Source organism: Halichoerus grypus, chromosome 9, assembly GCF_964656455.1.
Source record: "Halichoerus grypus chromosome 9, mHalGry1.hap1.1, whole genome shotgun sequence".
NCBI classification, from domain to species: domain Eukaryota; kingdom Metazoa; phylum Chordata; class Mammalia; order Carnivora; family Phocidae; genus Halichoerus; species Halichoerus grypus.
In genome coordinates this window covers 47,229,562-47,252,744 of record NC_135720.1, presented here as the reverse complement: position 1 = coordinate 47,252,744, position 23,183 = coordinate 47,229,562, and the positions used below count along the sequence as shown (strand labels likewise).

Sequence of the window (23,183 nt, the reverse complement as noted above, 5' to 3'; positions counted from 1 at the left end):
AAACTGCTATTTGACCACTGTTGACCTACCAAGAAAAGGGGCAATCAAGTTTGTAGGTTCAACCTAATAAAAGCAGAACAGATTATACCATTAATTCTAATGCTAACTGGTATAGAAGCAATCATAACATTAAATAAAAGACTTTAATATCTGGATTTAGTTATTTAATTCCATTTAAGTCAACAGTCATTTTAGGAAAGTTCTATTTGAGAATTCTTCACATCTTATGAGGCAATTCAATCCAAGCACATCCATTTGTTAACAGAAAATTCAAAAGCAAAACTACAAAATCATGTACAATATTCATCATTACTGATCCCCATATAACAAATTTTAAGAACTTACTAAAATTTCTACACTTGATCAAATTTAAATTTTTGGTGCTACACTCCTGATCCCCCAACACATCTTATCTTAGAAAGCTATTGAGAATGTGCTCCACCAAAATGACACAAAAATTAAGAGCAAGACAGAGGAAAGAGCAATGGGGGAGGGAGGGCATATAAAAGAGAAACAAAGAGCTCTTTTTCTACCAAGTCTATAAGGGATACTCATCCAAACAATAACAGGTCAGAAGGCTATTCTTCGAGAAAGTAAAAATGATGGAATACTTGATGCACCTCAACATCTGAAGCTATTTAGATACTGGTGGTTTAATAATGATTAAAGAGAAAGCCAAGTAATGAAAAAATTAGGCAAGAAAAACAAGTTATACAATAAAGAACAATTTGATAAGCCTTTAAAAAAGTGCTTTAATGTTGATGACTTTGTAAACACTGAATGCCACACCAAAATTCTAGTATAATTACCAGATTTAAACTGTAAAAAGGAAGATACTGGAAGGGTGTATGCATGTGTTGGGGACAAAGTGGTGAAAAAGGGCTAAATCCCTCTTCTTCCATGATGGGAAGTGAATATACAAAGCTAAAATTCAAAGTAACAAAGTTTGGGGCACCTGGCTGGCTCAGTTGAAGGAGCATGCAACTCTTTTTTTTTAAGATTTTATTTATTTTATAGAGAGAGAGAGAACATGAACAGGGGGAGGAGTAGAGGGAGAGAGAGAGTCTCAAGGAGACTCCCCGCTGCGCGCAGAGCCCAATGCAGGGCTCAATCGCACGACCCTGAAAGATCATGACCTGCAATAAAATCAAGAACCAGATGCTCAACCTCCTGAGCCACCCAGGAGCCCTGAGGAACATGCAACTCTTGATCTCGGGGTTTTGAGTTCGAACCCCATGTTGGGTGCAGAGATTACTTTAAAATAAAATAACATAAAATAAAAATTAAAATAAAATAAAATAGTTAGTTTGCATGGTACTTGGAGAAAGATAAACACCAAAAGGAGAAACCGAAAACATTGAAAATGGCTGCCTTGGTTAGGACTGTAAGCTTTATAAAACTACTCATGTATGAATGTATCAACAAAATAAAAAACCTAATTTACTGAAACAGCATTAATTATAGTTATAAAAATCAATTCCAAATGCATACATACATTCGACAAAAACCAATGAAAAATACAAAATGTGTTAATACAGTAGGCAAAAAATTATAATGATAATTTTTACGGGAAGTTCTCGGAAAGAAAAAAAAAAAAAAAACATGTTCCTGGGACTATCACCCATTAAACTGCTTACCTTTGACTGTCAGATTGAAGCAACCAAGCCTATCACCAGACAGTGAGTCGGCTCCACACTGCAGCACCACAGCACTAGGCTGATACATCTCCATCACCTTTGAGATAATCTACGTGCAAGATGATAAATGTTAATATCTGTAAAATTATTTTAAAACTCCATTTTGATTTTGAAAATAATAATACTTACAGGCTTAAATATCTGCCCATAGGACTCATCATCTATACCATCTCTCATTGGAAAATTGACGGCATAGTATTTGCCTTTTCCTGCACCAATATCCTAAAACACACAAACAGTTCTTAGAAAATATTTCATAGTAAAAATGCTTGACATGTTTATTAAATATTTTTTTACAAGATTAAAAAACTAGGTAACAATATCCAATTCTGAATTCATCTTTTAGGTGATGAAAGGAAGTAATACAGAATAGGTGTAAATTCCAATATTAATGGATTGTTTTATTAAGCTGAACAGAACCAATTCCAATTAATCTGTAATGGTTATTTTGGGGAGAAAAGAAATTTAACAATTAAAGGCAATATTACATTAGGCCAAGAAATTAATCATGAACAGAATATGTAAAACTATAGAAAATAAATACTCTAAGCCAAAGAACTGTGCAGGACAACTGTCTCTATAATGCAGAATCGCTCTTGTGGCTCACATTCTGGTATAAGTTTATTTATGATGAAAGAAAAGCTCCTACTTTCCTCAAGTTTTGACAACTGCAGACTACAGCACCAAAATCTACTCTTTAATTAGGCTTGAAATAAATTTTGTTTCTATTTGTTGAATAAATTCCACTCTGGGTATTAGTACTTCCCAAAGAAGCAAGAGAAACTGAGAGCTGGGTTCAGCAATATATACACACTTATAAAATACACACACATATACACACACACACTACATATACTATTTGTATATATATTATGCATGCGCAGATGCATGTGTGTAAATGTACCTGAGTGCACACACACATCTAATTCCTAGAAGAAATGGTATAGCACAAAAATTGCTACAAAATAGTTCTTTACCTGCAACACCAAAGAATTGGCAGTAACTGATTCTTATGTCTTTTTTTTTTTAAGATTTTATTTATTTGACAGAGACACAGTGAGAGAGGGAACACAAGCAGGGGGAGTGGGAGAGGGAGAAGCAGGCTCCCCGCCGAGCAGGGAGCCCGATGCGGGGCTCGTCCCAGGACCCTGGGACCACGACCTGAGCCGAAGGCTGACGCTTAACAACTGAGCCACCCAAGAGCCTAATTCTTATATCTTTTAAGTTATGTCTCAATATACATGAATCTTTAGGATTACTAATGCTTTTGTACAAGTCTTCCTTTATCTCTGATTCATTTTAAAAAAGCATAGCTTAATTTTCAATATTAGAGTTATCATGACCCAACTTCCAAGGAAAAAAAAGTAAGTGGAATTACTATCTCCCCCCAACAATTTTTCTTGAAGAAATCTAAATGTTTATATATAACTAAATACAAACCATTCAGATGTGGATAAACTAAAGCACTGTGAATCCTTAAAATTCTGCAGTAAAAACTAAAATGCTGGAATATACTGACATGAAGAGTTCAGAACACAGAAAGCAGTCAGCACATGTCACTCTAGCTGAAAGCTGGCACCTCAGCTGCCGCCCGTGCTGCACCAAGCTTTATTCCCCCCGTATCTTACTCCTCAACTGCTCCTTTAGCGTACCCTTTTTTCCTCTACTTAGACTCCTGATCTAATAAATGCAAGCAGTTTTAACAATGACCTAAGCTCAAAGTAGCTTTCTTTTCTAATTTAGAATAAATTGGTAGGTAGAAAGGGAATGTCTATTAAATTAACATCAAAGATACACGTAAGTTTTATGAAAATCTAAATATAATTCCATGTATGACTGATTTTGATTTCCTTACAAAATTTGGGGGACACTTTTATAATAACCAAAGGGAAAATATTATGATGACATTTCATATAGTAAGTGTAAAATGTTTAGTGAGTAAAAGAGAAATTGAAAGTCATTCTAAAACCTTTAAAAAACACCCATTCTCCAATACTTTCTAACAACTTCAATCATAAGAATACTGTCAGAAATGAACACAGAGGCCAGTTTCACCATTTCTGAGATTAACTAGGATTATATTGAAAAGAGACTTTCTTTAAGCTTAAAACTGGGAAGGCTTTGCTGAATTTTCACTGAGTACAATGGCTGTAACCACGGAATTCTACCGGTCTAGAGCAGTGGTTCTCTAACGTTAGTGTGCAGAACCAGTTCCGGAGGCCTGACAGTATGTTCCCGGGAGCTGCTGATACTGCTAGTTTAAGGGTCATACTCTAAGAAATACTGTATGTAAGTTAAGACCAAGGGGAAAAGGCACTGAAGGAGCTAACGGCATGGAACTGAAAATATACATTTGCAATTTTAAAAGCCACATAATTTAAACTCAAATAAATTAAACAATTGACCTTCTGTCCATTTATAAGTAAAGAAAGATTTCACATCACAACTCTTACTGAAAGAGCACCATCTTGTGGTCAAATAAAAAAACCACACATACTTGAAAAATAAGGCCACTCTTCAAACTTTTGGTTGCTAAGTAGCTATAACTACATACCACAGATATGAAAAATAACCTTAATAAAATAACTTAGAATACTGAATGCCATGATAAGAGAAATTTCCCATATAATCCAGGCTGAATTAAAAAAGGCTATTTAAATTTTTGAATGAATTTCAACATGTACATAGTCTGGTTCAAGAAAAACAAGCGAAGCAAAAAAACTTCAGGAACTTTGTACAAACAAGATTTGACCAGTGATTTTCACATTCATACAATAAAAAAGCACTAAATGGAAGAAGATAACAGAAATATAAAAGAAATAAATGCACTTAATGTAACAGGCAGGCAGGATAAGCTATGGTGTTCTTTCTCTCTCCAAATGATATAGACTACAAATTTCAGAAGCCTAAGGAAAAAGAGATTACAATTAGGCCTATTAAATCAAGACTGATTATAAAAGGAGGGCAGTACAAGAACCTAAAAGATTTAGTTACTTTCTTCCACCCATCTTTACAATCAACAGCAATGTTGGCTACTATCAAGTAGGTTTTGAAGATGCAAATAAACATCTAGAAAACTTCTTCGTGCTTCAGGGATGTTCAAAAATAATTACTCAACCAAAGAAAATGGCTGAGCAAAAAAAAAAAAGTCCTCTCAGTTATCACTAAATTTTTGCTTATAGTCAACAAAAGTGAACTCTAGCAAATGTTTTATAGCATGTAAAATGACTCAATTCTGCATACAAGTTTCAAATGAATAACTCAAGAACAGTATTAGTTTAGATAGATTATTAGCTTCCTCAGGTCTCCTAATATTTATAATCATAATTCTTATTCAGACAGAAGTTCAGTCTTACCCTCAAGTCTCCTGTTCCAGGAAAGTATTCCCCATATTTATGGAATGATACAGTCATTACACGATCTGTCGTATAAAAAGCTTCTTCAACACCATCACCATGATGGATATCAATATCAATATATAGGACTCTCTGATGATACCTGAAAACGAAGCCATCAGTTAACTTTTTAAAAGGTTTTAAAAGATGGGAAGAACCACCATGGGTTCAGAAAACCTATTTTTGAGCTCTTACATTTCAGAATGTTTAATCCCCTTTCTTACTTTATTTCCAGCCTAAGAGACCATTCAAACATCTAAAGTTACAGGTTTGAGCCTTAGATCTTTAAGTCCTCCCTTTAGCCCCAAACTAGGTAAGAAAATGTATTTACTCTCCCCGTGAAATCTGTCCAGTTCTACATGTTCTAAAAACATACTACATGTTTCTATATATTAACAACTGAAGATTATACAGTACTTACAGGATTACTTTAAAACATCTCTCTAGTAAATTTTCAATGTTATAAAACAGTGGTTGGCAATTTATGGTGCATAGCCCAAATCTGACCAACAGAGTCTTTCTGTAAAGCCTTGAGGTAAGAATAGTTTCTACATTTTTAAATCACTGAAAAGTAAAATTAAAACAAGAGTATTTCATATGTGACAAGGGAAATGCAAATTTCAACGTCCATAAATAGTTACCGAAACATGGCCATGCTTATTTGTTTATAAATTATCTATGGCTTGTTTTGTGCTTTCAACTGCAAAGTAGAGTAGTTGTGACAGAAACCACAGCTGGTACTCTCATCACTTCCTCGTGCTGCCTGGAGTGCTACAAATTGCTGTGATGCAGTTATAGCTTGAATGCGTTTTAAGAGCCATGTATATCACCATACTGTGACATCTTATTACCATGTCAAAACAAGAGAAAAGGAAATGAACTTTGAATGTCACACTTTTATGGCATGGTGAACTGAGGATTATTTTGTTATTAAATTAAATGGCAGAGCTTTCTGTGTTTATTATATAAAGATACCACCACTATGTTAAAAGAAAATAATATAAACTGACATTATCAAACTAAGAACTCATTAGAATATTCTCAACTCACAGGAAAGCACCATTCAGCAGTTACAGGGGAAAAAAAAAAAAAGAATGTCTCATCATAGTAGACTTTCTTCACAAAAATAATGAAAAAGCTGTTAGCCAAGTAAGTTTCTGAGTGTTTCATAAGTGGCTTATCAATAGTCAATTAATTAAATCATGATTGATCACACCAGTTAAAGAAATATGTCTAGACAAATTAAGTTAAAACGTGTTTAAGGCTATAAGCATGTGGGCAAGAACCACTTCTCAGAGATGAAAATACAAGAACCAAAATCAACAGTGAATTAAAAACCAAGGCAAATAATTTCAAGTGGTTTTCCTTGGCTCTCAATGAGTTAACTGAAACATTTTAGTTGTTTATCTGAGGAGTCAAAACCAAATTTTAAATGATGGAAAAATAAGCCTCTATAAACAGTATGCATAGAATAACTACAGGCAAGAACATTTCTGATACCGAGAAAAAACTAAGTCACTACATTCTCAAGTGGAATCTGCTAAGACATGTTACAACTGATAATGGTTAAAAAAAAAAAAACTTGGTAAATTTCAATTCCTAAGTCCCTCCATAGATCTCTCTCAAACTGCAGTCAAGGAACCTTAAAACTAACACCTTTAGTAATTTAGACATAATTATACCCATTAGTAGAGAACAAAGGCCATTCCATGTGGAAACTAGGCAATTGGCTAGACTCATTCAATGAACCAATTTCCTTTAACACAAGGTTTCAAATTTTGCCTTCAAAAGTTAAAACTTACAAAATGTTAGAACATAAACTTCCAGGACCCTGTCATCTTTCATTAGTTGAAACTGTAACTCAAATCTAAATCTCCAAACTACTTCTAGTCTTTTTAAAAAGAGTATTTAATAGGAGTTTTAAACATGTATATGCACTTCTCATTCTTATTAATCCAAGGAATGGGAAAATGGCCTGTATTTCTACAACCATTTGTAATAAATCCATAGAAGACTCACCACTGAACTACTTTTAACCTACTGTTTCTTTGATATTTTTTTAAAGGTTATAGATTTATATTGTTTTAATTAAAACTTTTTCATAAGAAAAATATCAACATAAATTAACTTACTTTAGTAATTCAAGGATGGCAAGTACAATATCATTAACGTAACAGAATCCTGATGCTTCTGATTTCTTAGCATGATGTAATCCTCCAGCCCAGTTAACAGCCATATCAGTTTGTTGTCGGTTTAACTTCACAGCCCCAGCTAAAAGACAAGACAGGGTAGTCTTCCAAAGTGTTTAAAATAAAAAAATTAATACAACTAGACAAAAGCCCTATAGGAAAGAGTATGCCATGTATAAGTAAAAGAGTTTAAAATTACAAAAAGATAAGGATCATTGTCTGGGACACTGACAACAGTTTTTCCTTGGATAAATATTATCCTATAGATGTGATCTGATTAAATAAGAGTATTTATGGAAAGTGGTAACTAGAAGAGAGGAGAGAAATCTCTAAGTGAAAATACAACAGAAGTAAGAAACAAAAAGTCCAAGTCATTATGCTCATAAAGCATGGGGTTTATTTATTTTTAAAGAAAGAAGGTTACTACTTTTATTATTTTTTTAAAAGTAAGCTCTATGCCCAATGTGGGACCTGACCTCATGATTCCTAGATCGAGTCACATGCTCTACCAACTGAGCCAGTCAGGTGCCCCAAACATGTGAATTTTTAAAGACAATTGTACTACTATAAACATACAGACTACTTTTTGTTATCAAAATCCACTACCACTAAAAACTTTTGCTTTAAACAAATAACCCAAAAGTTACATACCAGGTTTAAATCAATTTTTAGATCTGAATCAGCACACTTACCAACTGAGCCACCAGTCGAAAGCTGACAAAACTCAAAGAGTCCATCAAACACTGGACAATCCTCTCCAACATTAACTGTGAAAGATGGATTTCAATTAGAATCCATTCTATGAATTAATGAAAGGTTTTCTTTCAAAAACGATTTCTTACAAATACTTTTTTATTTGATGCAATCATAGAACACACATCATAGAAGAAATCTAAACTTTTGCTATTTAAAAATATAATTTATCATTTTATCCAAGGTAATTAAAATGTTATATACGAAACACCACCACCAAATCTTACCAGGATTATTTATAGAATAATCTCTGCTCTATTACTAAAAAAATAGCCATCAAAATATAAAAGGCATTTGATTTATTTAATTAAAACATGCACTTAAATTTGAGGCATTTCTCCTTAAACATACAATAAATTAATCAGGATTCTAAAAAATTTAAGCAACTTTAATTCCTTTATGATTTACTTTCTCTAAAACTTCTTAAATGCACAGAACATCCATTAACTTTGAAATATATTTTACTGAGCACTAAAAAGATAAAGCAGCTAGTTGCCTACCCAATCTTAAAGGATGGTAGGAATTAACTAGGTTCTTAACAGCCAAGACATACAAGGAAGGGGTATATAAAGCACAAGGAAACGACGCATACAGATACATGACACATCGCAATGTATTTAGTTCCTTAGTACTGACAGGATAAAAGGGACATATTATGTACCTGACCCATTCTCAGCCTCTTCCCACCCCCCAAATTATTACCTCTTAAAAAACAGGGGTAATTATTTTACATAGCTTTGTATACCCATAATTTATTAGCACTATAATGAATGGATTTTAGTTTCTTACCGCTCAGATATAATCATAATCTTAATATAATTCAGTATTATGTATTAAATCAATCCTGTTAATTCACTTGCCCTATCTACCCATAACTTTTAATCCAAGGCTGAATCTCCATCAAAAAAACAGGGATAAGTAATACATTCTATTTACATTATAGCATTTTATTGAGTAAATGAAATAATCTATAGTAGAAATGTATACAAAATTCTATAAATGTGTAAGATGTCTAGCAACTACACGAATTTAGTATTACTGAAATTGTTCTTTTTTAAAAAATCATCACTGAAGACTACAGAAGTCTACAGAACAGAAACACTGATGAGAATGAACTTCAGTATCAAGCTTTAAAAAAAAAACTGTTCCAATCATTTTATGATAACATTTTGCATTCCTTTTTCAAGCCAACCAATTGCTAACAATAAAATACTTTTTATCTGTATAAAAAACTATAGAAGAAAATCAAAAGCTTCACTAACAAAGGGAAGAAACAGATTATATATTACAATCCACATTAACTAAAGCACACAAATAGAAGATAAGAAATATATATACCAGGCTAAGGCCAACCGAATTACTTTTTTTTTTTTTTTAAAAAAAAAGCAGGGGAGTAAGGTCTCCCCACCAATATCCATCATCCCAAAGTTAACAAGGGACCAAAACAGAGTAGAGGAACATTCAAACAGCTCTTTGGCAGTCTGGCAGACCAATAGGCTTCAGGTAGATTTTTTTTTTTTAAAGATTTTATTTATTTGACAGAGAGACACAGGAAGAGAGGGAACACAAGCAGGGGGAGTGGGAGAGGGAGAAGCAGGCTTCCCGCCGAGCAGGGAGCCTGACGCGGAGCTAGATCCCAGGACCCTGGGATCATGACCCAAGCCGAAGGCAGACGCTTACCAACTGAGCCACCCAGGCACCCCTAGATTTTGTTTTTTAAAGATTTTATTTCTTTATTTATTTGAGGGGGGGGTGGAGAGGGAGAGAAAATCTCAAGTTGACTCTGTGCTGAGTCCGGAGCCTAACTCAGGGCTTGATCTCAAGACCCTGAGATCAGGACCTAAGCTGAAATCAAGAGTCAAGACGCTTTACCAACTGAGCCACCCAGGAGCCCGTTTTTATTTATTTATTTATTTTAATTTAAAATAGCTTTCCGAGTCGCCTGGGTGGCTCAGTTGGTTAAGTGTCTGCCTTCAGCTCAGGTCACGATCCCAGGACCCGATCCCAGGACCCTGAGATCAAGCCCTGCATCAGGCTTCCTGCTCAGCGGGGAGTGTGCTTCTCCTTCTCCCTCTGCCTGCTGCTTCCCCTGCTTGTGCTCTCTCTCTTCTCCATCAAATAAATAAATAAAATCTTAAAAAAAATTTTTAAAAATAAGTAAAGTAGCTTTATTAGTATTTTTACATTGACTTTTCAAACCAATAATTACTTTAAAAAAGTATTTTAGATCAGGCAGTAACCTAGATTTGGGTAACTCTAATGATAAGCTTCTAAGAATACTCGTTTATACTTATCAATACTAATATATACTTTTAACACAGAAACGTACATCTCTGCATCTGCTTACTATACTCAGACATGTTATCTGGTCTTATTGAACGTAGAAATTTGATGTACTCATCACTGTGGTATTTTGTCATTTCTTCAGCAGTGGCTTTATGGGGCCTCTGTGAAGAAAAACAAATGTCAGAATTGTGGAACTACAACTGGTTATATCAGAGTCATCAAACACAAAGTATACAATTTCCCCTAATAGTCCTCTCAAAAGAACTAGGTCTACCAGAACAAAATAAATTCCAAAGCTAATCCAAACTTATACATGTGTGTTTTAGAAAACAGTAATCAATTCCAAAGCTAATTCCTACTCCTTTAAAAGCATTAGACAGGTATGACCCTAACTATATATAATATTAATTACTCCTTTTATTTTAGTGGAAATGGGTCAACGCTTATAAAGTTGAATCTGTGTTCAGAAACTCTACTTTCTCTCATTTTCCATCATAAACCTTCTGTTCTATAACCAGTGAGAATGAGACTCATTCTCAATTATAAGTCTTTGTTCATGATCTCTCTTCCTTTCCTTTGCCTATCCTTTGCCTTGTTCCCAAGAGCTCAATTTCATTCACACACTTCTCCCAAAAGGCTTCCAGGAAGACCTATCCAACTCCTCTTCTATAAATGTTTATATTTGAAAGAAAGTAACCCATAGACACCTAATATTGCTAACTGCTTCAAGTCTTTCTTTTCTCCTCAAACAGGCAAGAATTGTTGTGTCTTGCATTTGTTTATATATACTTCCATTAGTGCACAAGCATTTAAGGTGGTTGTATCCTAAACGTTAGCTGTACTGTGCATGCCCACTGACAGATTGTTCCATATGCCAATAAATATTTGTAGAATTTTCTACATAGTTCTTTTATAATAGTCCCAGGTCAACCCTTCAGCAGCACAGCCAGGTCAACCACTACTGTAACAAAGTATTTAGTATGCTACACTGAGTTGTTCTCCAGAATGTGAAAAGATAGGGTACGAGAAACTTAAGAAATGGTTGAGGAAGAGGGACAAGAGAGGTCATAACTCCCACACTCTTATTTCTCTGAAGAATAAAACAAAAAGAGGATTTTCTGTTTTCTTCCAGGCCTTTTCATCTGCTAAATGCACCTCAAAGGGAATAATCATTTCAAAGCAGATTAAGGAAAAAAAAAATATCACTGCTGAATATTTATCAAAAGGTATACTCACATATATTTCCATTTTTCTATATAAGCCATAATTTAGCAGCAAGTTATGGGTCATGCGGATCCTATGAGGTTTCATGGGATGACCCTGTCCATAATAATAATTTCCAATATCACCTAAAATAGAAAAAAGACAAACTGAACAATATAGACAAGAAAGTCTTCACAATCTAAATTTATGTATGTTCATCATTAGAAGGCACTTACCATCTAAACAAGATTTAAAACCTTAAATAATGATTTTAGATTTTTCAACTTTCAAACTGTATTAGAAAACCAAGATACTGTGTACACGTTTACATGTGATAACACCATTAATATATATGATGTTTATTTACAGATTAAAGCAAGCAAGCTTTTCTGATTTTCAGTTTACCAAAGTTTCGGATTAGCCCTAATAAAATACTCCAGACTCACAAAAGTAGTTTTACTTACTTAAATTGATAATTATTTTTCATATTTACAGGCAAATTCAGATGCCTAAATTCTGAGTTTCACTGTTATTATTCAAAAATTTTACAGCAAATATTGCTTCTTGAATATTTACTGGCATCCCAGAAATTCTTTATAGTTGGAATTATGGGGGTTAAAACGTTCTACACATCCATCACAGTCTATAAGAGAAAATTTTTGGTGAATGAAACTTAGATCCTAAATAGAGTTTTGCTCTGGTAAGACATACTCATGACATTTTTTAAGATAGTAAGGATATTTGTCTCATTCTTCATGATTAGAAGTTGTAACTGCCGGCGTATCTTCCTATGACATCTTATATTACCAGTGTCTTAAACCAAATTTTCATCTACCGAATTTCAATGAAATCAATACTTTTAGGTAAAGACCTATTGTTTTTATAATAAAGTAAAATTAAGGAACCCCCTAGAAATATACTATTTTTTAAATGTAACAAGCACTTTTTGCAACAGCCTGTATTAAATTAGAAATTACTTTTAGTATGAATTCTAGTCTTTAAATAAGTAATTCCAAAATTTTATTAGGACAGTCAAGCTGACTTTAACGGCTTGAAGTTAATCTTTTCAACACAGGTTTATATAAAAGTGAGGCATAAAGAATTCCATCTCCCCACCTTCAGGATCAAAAAAAATCTTTCAAAATCCTGCCTAAATACACACTTTGTTTAATAGAAACTGAAAACTCAAAAACTTGTGTTTCTTTCATATATTTGATAATTGTCTAGGATGAACATTCCTACTTCATAACAGGCCTATTTTATAACCTCCCTATTTCTAAATACCACTACTGCTTGACTTTGTTGGTATACCACTAATTTACTTAATTCATTTCCAACACAAACTCTCTTCTGAAAACAATTAATATATACACAGTCATTTTAAGGGAAAGTCACCTTTCTTAAAACAAGAGCCAACAAACAAATAAGACAATACATACAAGTAGCTAAGCAGAGCTATGGGGATGTGCAACATTCCTCTGCATTTATCACAATTCAGAGGCAATGCGTGAAATAAACTACCTTTATAAGGATCGGCTGTAAAGCTCATCTCTACATGGCTGGCACTACACAGAGTTCCTTGAAAGCAGCCTGGTCTCAAATTCTTTTTTTTTTTTTTTAAAGATTTTATTTATTTATTTGACAGAGAGAGGCACAGCAAGAGAGGGAACACAAGCAGGGGGAGTGGGAGAGGGAGAAGCAGGCTTCCCGTGGAGCAGGGAGCCCGATGCGGGGCCCAATCCCAGGACCCTGGGATCATGACCTGAGCCGATGGCAGATGCTTAACGACTGAGTCACCCAGGCACCCCTGGTCTCAAATTCTTTAAGGTATGGAAAGCCCACTAGAATTACAAGGCATCGTGTACCCAAGTTAATGCAAGGGAGGTATTTCTAAGTTATTATCACTACCAGAAGAAATCACGAGAGTTGGAATAAAGAAACTACTCCTCACAGAACTTCCAAATGCTTCTGTTTAAGATTTACTAACATGAAATGTCTCTAACATCCATCATATTTTAAGATCAAATATTCTAGTTATAGACCTACTGAGAATCCAGTGGAAAGTCACAAATAATATAATAGGAAATATGTCAATAATCTACAGAAGGGAGACTACAGTTGCAATTTCTCAGCAAGCCTGTTTTTTAAAAAGAAATGACGATAGCAGTAATTAACATTTTTTTTCCTGAGGAAATAAATTGTTTTAATGTGCATTTGCAATAAATTTACATATATTTTGCTGGATGTACAAATACTTATCAGCGATTCCCATGTATCTCTCAGATAGGTCTTTTTCTTTTTTATAATGTTATGTTAATCACCATACATTACACCATTAGTTTTTGATGTAGTGTTCCATGATTCATTGTTTGTGTATAACACCCAGTGCTCCATGCAATACGTGCCCTCTTTAATACCCATCACCAGGCTAACCCATCCCCTCACCGCCCCCCTCCAGAACCCTCAGTTTGTTTCTCAGAGTCCATAGTCTCTCATGGTTCATCTCCCCCACCGATTTCCTCCCCCCTTCATTTCTCCCTTCCTACTATCTTTCTTTTAACATATAATGTATAGTAATTAACATTTATTGAGTGTTCACTAGGAGGTACTATTCTAAGCACTTCACATGTATTATCTGTTAATCTTCTCAATTAACCCTACGGTGTAGGTACTATTACTACTGTTCCTATAGTAAAGAAAGGTGAGATGCAGCAGAATCGGGTAACACTGCCAAAGTAACCCAACTAGCATGCTAGAGGAGCTAGATTCAAACACACGCAGAGCAACACAGATAGTATTAAGCAGCAGCTACTAGGAAAGCAATGGCATTTTCAGTCACTAGAAAGAAACGGTAGGGGAAAGCCTGGAAAGAAAAGGATATATGTAATACAAATATTTTAACAAAGGCTTAGGATCAGAAAATGAATATAAGAAACTACCTATCCAATTCATGAAAGTAACACTTTTCTTTTTTAAACCAATTGGGTCCTCAAATTTTGTATGAATACATATAGCTTTCAACAAGTTTCTCTGCTACAATTTAGGGGTCCCATCAAAAATATGTGCACTTCCTAAATGACACAAGGGGAGCTAAGCCAAAGATAAGTGCCATTTCGTTTACTAAGAATTCCTCCAAAATGTAAGGGGGTTATAAAAGAAACATCGCCCAACACTTTCTGGCTTAATCCCATATCTCAAAATTCTCTACAAGGTTGCTTTGTAGCCATCCACTTTTTATTAAACATAAAATGTCTTTTCTTAGTTTAAGAACCTACGAATTCCATTCATGATTTAAATGGTTAGTAACATAACTCAGGCATTTTAAATGTTATCTTGATTTTTATCAAAATACACAAAAATGCATTACCAATGAAGCAAACATCCAGAAAAATTAGTGCAAGGTGGTTCCTTGAATACAACAAACTTTGTCAATGTGAAGAAATTACCATAAAGAATTAGTTATCTGCAAAATTTTAGAAATTGCTCACTCTTCAAAAGAAGCTATCAGAATGAAATGGCTACTAAGGTCTACACTCTCTTATCCAAAGTACTTGGGACTGGATGTATTTCAGATTTTTTTTTTCAGGTTTTATAAATGTAGTATGTTACATCTGCTGTATATTATGTGATACCCTGGGGTCTGCACAGCATTCTATAATCAAACAATATTTTTTGCAGCAAAAATGTGTGAATATTCACAGTACGCAGAATAAAGATTATAAACATTAATTCAGATTAAGCTTTTGATTCCAAATGAGTTACAGATTTTTCTTCCCATTTTCAGATAACTTTGAATTTTAAGATTGTAAAATGTACCTTTACCCCTAAAGATAAGCACGTTATAAAAATTATCCAGAAAAACAAACAGAAAAACCAAAGGAAGCAAGAAAAAGCCATAGTATTATTTTCACCTTCCACACACTACTGACTTAGTCCACTACTAGCTTAAACACTCTGGCCACTGGCTTCCATAATTCCACTGTCATGGACTGTATTCCTACCCCATAGCCACTCTGCACCAACCTTTAAGTATCAGGAGTTTCTCATGTTCATTCATTCATTTAACAAATTAAGAGCCTACCGTGCACTATGCACTATTCTAGGTGCTTGGATAAGTCAGTGAACAAGAGTGATGCCCTAAAAATCCTCTTCTCTCAGCAATAAGTCACCTAACTGTTCGATCTAGAAAATTAGGAGTTGTCCATCCTTCATTCTGTACCACCATCAACCAGCTCCAGCTCCATTTCTAATCCATCAACAAGTTCTATTTGTTGTACTCCCAAAACCTCTCTTAAATGTGTCCATTTCTGTCAGCCACAACCAATGTATTTTATGTGGACCAACATGCATTCAATTCTTGCTTTCAGTATTCATTCATCACTCTTCACCACCCTTTCTTCACCTGAGTTCTATTTAAAAATCTTTCAGTGGTTTTCTACTCCCTGAACCAAGTTCAGATCTCTTACTACAAAGTTTTTGTGGTCTGGCCCTTTACTACCTAGCCTGGCATCCCATTATTCCCCCATGTCTTCCGTTTTGTTTAGTGTGCCAAATCCTAACTACGTGGCCTTTGCAGTATCTTACAGGAAAACTTTTTTTTTTAAGATTTTATTTATTTATTTGACAGAGAGACAGAGAGAGAGCACAAGTAGGCAGAGAGGCAGGCAGAGGGAGAGGGAGAAGCAGGCTCTCGCTGAGCAGGAAGCCCGACCTGGGGCTCGATCCCAGGACCCCGGGCTCATGACCTGAGCCGAAGACAGCCGCTTAACCAACTGAGCCACCCAGGCGCCCCTACAGGAAAATTCTTTTAAGGCTGGCCCATTCTCTTTCTTCAGGCCTTCCTTGTCTTGAGTACGCTACAAACGTCCCCACTCTTACGATCTAGCATACAGTTTATTTCGGTCTTAGGACTTAAATATAATCTTTTGTCTACCTGGCACACAGTAGGGACTTTAAGCCCATTTGATATTTCTAAACCCAAAGTTGATTTCATGAACAAGTATAAACCAACTGTTATTAGAGAGGAATAAGACTTATTAACCAGTACAAACATCCTTATACTTTAACTTTTTTTTTAAAGATTTTATTTATTTGAGAGAGCGAGAAAGCATGAGCGGGGGGTAGGGGAGAGGGAGAAGCAGGCTCTCCGCTGAGCAGGGAGCCCGATGTGGGGCTTGATCCCAGGACCCATGACCTGAGCCGCAAGGCAGACACTTGAAGGCAGACAACCAGCTCTGAGCCACCCAGGCGCCCTTTATACTTTTAACTTCTAAATCTGATCTGTTTCAATGCTATCATCATTCCCTAAGAGATTACCAGTTCCAACCATTTCCTTAAGTATTTGTCAACTGAATAATTTACATATTTTTGTTAGGAAAAAGAATGAATTACTTAATACTCTTTTTTTTTTGTATCAGTGCAAAGAGTTCCACTCTTGTGTCACCAAAAGGAAGAAGAAAAATCGTGTTAGGTGCAAGGTACTGACCTCTTCTTGGACCTTAAAACAAGTCACTGTGGTAAAGGATAAGGAGTGTATCAAACAGGGATACTAATCTATTTTCATCTGTAAAACAGACAAAATGCCACTGATCGTACCTGTCCATAACTCAGAGTGGTTGTAAGCAGCAGAGAATGTTATATGGAAGTGCTCTATCCATAAAAATAAGGTACTAATCATTTATTCACCAATAATTAAAAAAAAACTTTAATTTTTATTTAGATGGTAGAGATATAGACATAAGCAAAACAGATTCTGTCCTCATGAAGCTTATATTCTAGTGAGGAGGACAAAATTTAGGTGCTAGAAATAGGATAATAGTACAAGTGATAAGGAGAAAAGCAGTAAGGAGGATTAAGGTAATAGGAAAAAAGTCTGATTAGGTGAAATCTGAAGGAAATGAATACTAAAGAATAGCTGGGGAAGAGTATAAGAAAAGCTGTTTTATTTGAGCATTACACCCTACTATGTTTAAACAATGATGTGCAATTAAGACTATTAGTATTTATGGTGGCACCTCGGTGACTCAGTTGGTTAAGGGTCAACTCTTGATTTCGGCTCAGGTCATGATCTCAGGGTCGTGTGATCAAGCCCTGCATCAGGCTCTGTGCTCACTGCGGAGTCTGCTTGTCCCTCTCCCTCTGCTCCTTCCGCCCCACTCGCTGGCTCTCTCTCTCAAATAAATAAATAAAATCTTAAAAAAAAAAAAAAAAAGACTACTGATATTTATGAACTGCTACTGTAATTCATTCAGCACTTTGATTTGCTGATTACCTATTTTGGATGAAATGATACCTATTTTATGGATAATATTTATATTACAGCTAAGAACTCATGCAATTTATTACAGGCTATCTACCAAAAAGACTTTGGCACCGCTGTTGCAAATAAAGGTCTAAGAAAATCTGTCAATTAGTTGGCTGCCAAATAAATCCTTATACTCCTAAACTATGAGTATACTGGGAGGCATGATCTTGGTAACTTTTATATTCTATCTTTGTATAGTGTTAAGTGCTTTTTGCTGAACCACTTGTCTCCAAGATTTTGATGCACCCTATCAAAAGAGGAAAAAATAGAGCACAGAGCAGTATCTATACAATTATGTAAATTATGTTTACACACAACCCTATTATATTGTATACATTGTAAAACCAGCACCAATGTGATTGGCCTAAAGCTTAATTCAAAACAAAGTATACTTAATATTTCTAGATAAAGTATCATAAATTATTTTTTTAATAAATATTTTATTTATTTATTTACATGAGAGAGAGAGCACGCGCACGCAGAAGCAAGGTAAGGGGCAGAGGGAGACAGCATCTCCAGCAGACTCTGTGATAAGCACGAAGCCCAATGTAGGGCTCCATCTCAAGACCCTGAGATCATGACTTGGGCTGAAACCAAGAGTCTAACACTTAAATGACTGCTCCACCCAGGCGCCCCCTAGGTAAAGTATTACAATTTTGAGTATTGTAATACCGGACTAACACAGTTGGTTTGCTAATTACATTTAAGTACAGAAACCACATCATTTTGAAGTCAGAAGGGATCTCAGCCACTAGGTATATCATTTTACAGAGTATCGATAATCACGCAATACATACAAGATGACCAAGATTTAGAATTAAGTTTTTGAAAACTTTGGACTATGGGTCAGTATCTACAATAAGAAAAGTGAACTTCTCTTACTTTCCTCAAAGATTTAAGGATACCTCATCCATCAATGCCTGAAGGTTTAGCTGGAACCAGCATTCCAGTCATCTAAAGGGTATAATACTGAACACTGTAAAGCATACAGAGAAAAATACATGTCTTTAGAAATTCCTTTCATTTGCTAGATACTCTCTGTTGTCAAGAGTATGCCTAATGGTCCCACTAAGCCTAAAGGTAGGTTTCCTATGGTTATAGAATCCACTACTTCATTCCTGTATTCATCTTTCTTCTACTTTCTTTATCAAGTTAAAACAAGATAATTTAGGGTAGCAGATTTTTAATTCTAATCCAATCCATATTGTATACCTTCAAATCTCCCAATTCTTTGGTGCAGAAGCTGCTTTACTTGCATCTTCTTTCCCCCCCAAAAAAGAAAAAAACACCACTACCCTTTTAAGCTGACAAAATAGGGTTTTTTAAATAATGAAAAAGTAAGCTTTTGGAAGTGTTGAAAGTTTAGTATATATACTATCACATACTAATAATTAGCATAATGATACCCAACCCATTTAATAATTTCTACAAAACAATTTTATTAGCCCCCCCAAACCCAAAGAATATTTCCAAATGAAAGCAAATAAAAATTCCATTCTGAAAATGAGGCATGAGCCTTAGACAAAAGGCATATAACCTAATGAAGAGATTTCCAAATATTCAGTTATACACTGGTGTTGGCCTTAAGTAAAGCAGCTGAATGGTCTATAGTAAAGTATTAAGCAACAATCATGGGACTTGAATATTTCCACTCTACCTATCAAGTCTGCATCCTGCCCTGGGCATCCCACTCCCTCAGCAAAGGCTCTTAAGGGCCCAGAAACAGCTGCTCATAAAACTGCTACTTAAGTGTACCTCCCAGCTCTACAATTCAAGTCTGGTGACAAGAAGTTACAAGCAGCTTACTTCTTCAGAGCCTATCACTGTCAGTAGCAACTAAGAGCTGCAGGAAGAGCCTTAGCACCAGTTTCCCCAACTTTTTAAACCTTTTACCCCAACTCCTGACAAGAACAAATCTCTAAACCTTAGGAACAATATCATTTTAAAAATTAACTCACACACACGGTTATTTATTTTCCAATTTGATCAGGGAATGCAGGGCTTGAGTTTTACCACTGTCTCAAAATATGCATGAAAACTTAAAGAATGATTTTAACAAATATAATCCATAAATGCACTCCTATCTTTACTCCTCCAGGATGCCGTAATTTCGATTTGTATTACACATATATGTAGTGCTCTCAAAAAATGTTTTTAAAATACAGCTGTTAACTATTTAGTACTAGCCATCAAATAGCAAACAATTTAGATTTCTTCTTTATGATTTTAAGTTTTTTCACAAATGACACAGGTGGTCATTTTATATACTCAGGCATTAAAAGATTCATCTTTGCTAACTGAAGTAATATGGTATGGTCATTTTCAAATTAAAATCAGATTTATTCTGACCTAGACCTCTTAGGTCTTTCCACCTCTTTAAGATTTTGTAATATACACATAATACACCATATGCAGGACACAACTTCCAAGATTTGTATTGCTTTAGACAGATCAAGGACTTGCAGGTCATTGAGCCTAGCTTTTTTGTAAAATTTTCGAAATCCTTTTCTGGAGAGTAACCCAGTAGAAATATTTACCAAATGAATGTCTTTGTGAAATGTGCAAAACAGGTTACTACTCCATTTCCACAGGAAACAGGATTCAAGAGATTTAATGTTACTGCTCAAATTTCAAATCAGAGAACCCCTAAAATTATCTGACTTTCATAATTTACTGCACCGCAAGCTCAAGCTTACCTGATTATTTAGTACTTCTGCATTATTCCTCCAAGTTTTCCTACACCAAAACTCCCAACACCTAGAAACAGCTTTCGCAAGCAAGATGCAAACGCTCTCTCCTAAACCTCCCAAGCAGGGTGTATTTCCTGATCGAACAAAGAGCAACAAAGAAGTGGGTGGTAACCGCCTCTCACAGAGACAAGCCAGAACCCAACGAGTCTGATCTACAACACAAGCAGTACAGCTCCACGTTTCCCTAACACCGTCACATTTCCCGCGAAGACTGACTACCTCAAACTCGAAAACCCCAATTTTTATCGAGGAAGTGAAGCCTTTTCATTTGAATCCTGAGAAAGTGGCGCTCAAAGAACCCGGCGAACAAAGGAGAGGGATGGAACCCAAGGCGAAACGGCAGAGTCAGTGTGTCCCAAGGAGGACGTGGGTCCCCACCCTTGGTAACTTCTTGCCAGCCCCGACCCGGTCGAGGGGTCCGGGCTGAAGCTTGGAGGCGGAGAAAGGAGCAGACGCAGCGGGCCAGCTCGAGACAGAGAAGAAGGGAGGGGCGGGAGCGAGCGGTGACGGGGGAAGGGCGGGGAGAGACGGGGGCTGAGGGCGGGGCTCCAGCGGGCGCGGGGCTTTGTGTGAAGTCCGGGCCGGGGTAGATATTTTGACCCGGGGGGAGGGGTCGGGGCCGGAGCAGAGCACCCCCACACCTCCGCCCCCGCAAGTGGCGAGCAGGAGAAGAGAGAGGGCAAGCCATCCCTTTGGCCGCCTGCACTTAGACGGGGTAGGCTGGCACCGTCCCACAGGCGGCTGCCTTCGGGACGGCGGACCCTACTGCCGGAGGGAGAGCGGCAGAAGAAAAAGGGGGCGTCCACCTGGCTCCCGCCGCAGAGCCCGCGGGGGCCGCTCGCCGCGGAGGGGCTCTCCCTGACGGCGCCGGGTCGGGAATGGGTTAAGATGCGCCCAGACGTCGGTCCCTCCTCCTTCCCACCCCTCAGCACCCGCGCCCGCTCGCGTCGGCGGCTGCGGAACCCGGCGCGGCTCAGGGCCTGGCTCCTCAGCCCTGCCCACCCACCCTCCTGCCAGCCGGGCCTCTCACCATCGTAATAGTAGCAGACTTTCTTCTTGCCGCCTCCTTGACTGTACGCCATGGGCTCTCCGGCCACCGCCGCCTCCGGGCTCCGGCTCCTCCTCCTGCTGAAGCTGCTGCTGGTGCCGCCGCGGCTCGGCGGGGAGAGAAAAGGACTGGGGCGAAGGTGGGGGTGGCAGTCCCGCAAGGAACGGCTGGCCGGAGGGAGGAGATGAAGGGACGCCGGGAGGACTCGGTACCGCCCGGCCGAGGGGCCGAGAGCGCGGAGCGGGGGGTGGCAGCGGCGCCAACTCGCGACACTGGGGAGGGGGGAGGGGGCAGCCAAACCACCTCCGGAGGCCGAGGGGAGGTGGGACGTGTCCACTGTGGCCTTCACGGGGGAGAAAGGGGTCCGACTAGAAAAAGAGGTCTCTTCAGTCTTGAAATAAGAGGCCTCTGCTGATGACCAACTTGCAGACGGCGACGCCACATGCAGTCGTGAAACAAAAAAAAAAAGTCAGGCTATCGCTCCGCAAGTAGATAAAAGAAGTGCGGAGCCGGGTGAACGCTCCCCCCTTTGGATCTTCGCGCAGTGGTTGCGCCTATCCGGAGTCTGCGCAGTCGCATCTTCCCAACCGTAGCCTTGGCCGCCTAGACCCCCTCCGCGTCGTCCCACGCCGCTCCCCTCCCCCACTGTCGCGAAGCTCCCGCCCGAGCGGACCACGTGCTGCGAACCGGGCGGGGAGAGACCACTCTTGCACCCCTTCAGGCCTCCTCGAACACGCCACGCTGCAGCTCAGGGTTCCTGGGCTGGGTCGCTTCAGGTTTCTAGTTTGTTCATTTGTTCTTTCATTTTTTTGTTGATAATTGCCCCGAGGTTCTGACCTGTTAAGGGGACCTATTACAGACAATAAATTGTAGAGTCCACTGCCTGGGTTTCAATGAGTATTTGTAGAACGCATTTGCGTTGGGACGTAAAGCACAGTTCTAATCATTTGCATTTATAGTATTTTCATTGATACCTATATATCGTAGATACCTGTTAACTCATTTAAAACTCTCCCAAACTCTGGGAGGTATATCTATTCCTTCTTTATAAATGGGGGCAGATTAAGGAACTTGGTCCTCTCAACTGTTGAGGACCTGGGGTTTGAATTCGTTCAGTCTTTCCCCGAAATCCACACACCTTTACTCCATTATACTGCCGCTGCTGGCTGGACACTGGAAGATAGAAGCAGAAAGCGCTTTCAGAGCTCATGGAAGTTATATATATACCTATGTCTGATCAACAAGTCAACAAACATTTACCAAGCACCTGCTCTAAGCCAACCACACTGCACGTGAAGGGTGGAGGGACTGACAGTTTGCAATATAGTACTCTTTTCCCCAAATAGCCGAATACACACTCTTCCATACTCCATCCAAAAGAAAGAAAAAAGGCCTTCCTGAAGCAGGAGCCATTTGGAGCCACTACCAAAAATATCTTCTTTATTTTGCTCTTTGACTTCAAAATCCCCAAGGTGTTTATACTTACAGCAGCAGTTTTCCTGGATCTCACCCAAGAAGTTTAAGAAAGTCCAAAGTAACCCCTTCCCCCTCTCCCGCC

General features: G+C 37.5%; 1 protein-coding gene across 2 annotated transcripts in view; it reads right to left on the bottom strand.

The window, feature by feature from the left end:
* HDAC2 (histone deacetylase 2) overlaps positions 1-21,924 on the bottom strand; it is a 30,271-nt gene extending 8,347 nt beyond the window's left edge. The window contains exons 1-8 of one of the 2 annotated variants that reach the window (XM_078054844.1): positions 21,608-21,924; positions 11,557-11,669; positions 10,364-10,481; positions 7,974-8,048; positions 7,225-7,363; positions 5,054-5,195; positions 1,827-1,919; positions 1,638-1,746 (exon numbers count right to left, since the gene is read on the bottom strand). In XM_078054844.1, coding sequence (XP_077910970.1) covers positions 1,638-1,746; positions 1,827-1,919; positions 5,054-5,195; positions 7,225-7,363; positions 7,974-8,048; positions 10,364-10,481; positions 11,557-11,669; positions 21,608-21,659 — 841 coding nt within the window. In that variant the 5' untranslated portion in view covers positions 21,660-21,924. Of the gene's footprint in view, positions 1-1,637; positions 1,747-1,826; positions 1,920-5,053; positions 5,196-7,224; positions 7,364-7,973; positions 8,049-10,363; positions 10,482-11,556; positions 11,670-20,523; positions 21,003-21,607 lie in introns of those variants that run through there. The other variant, XM_078054843.1, reaches the window with a different exon arrangement.
* Positions 21,925-23,183: the final 1,259 nt, after the last annotated feature.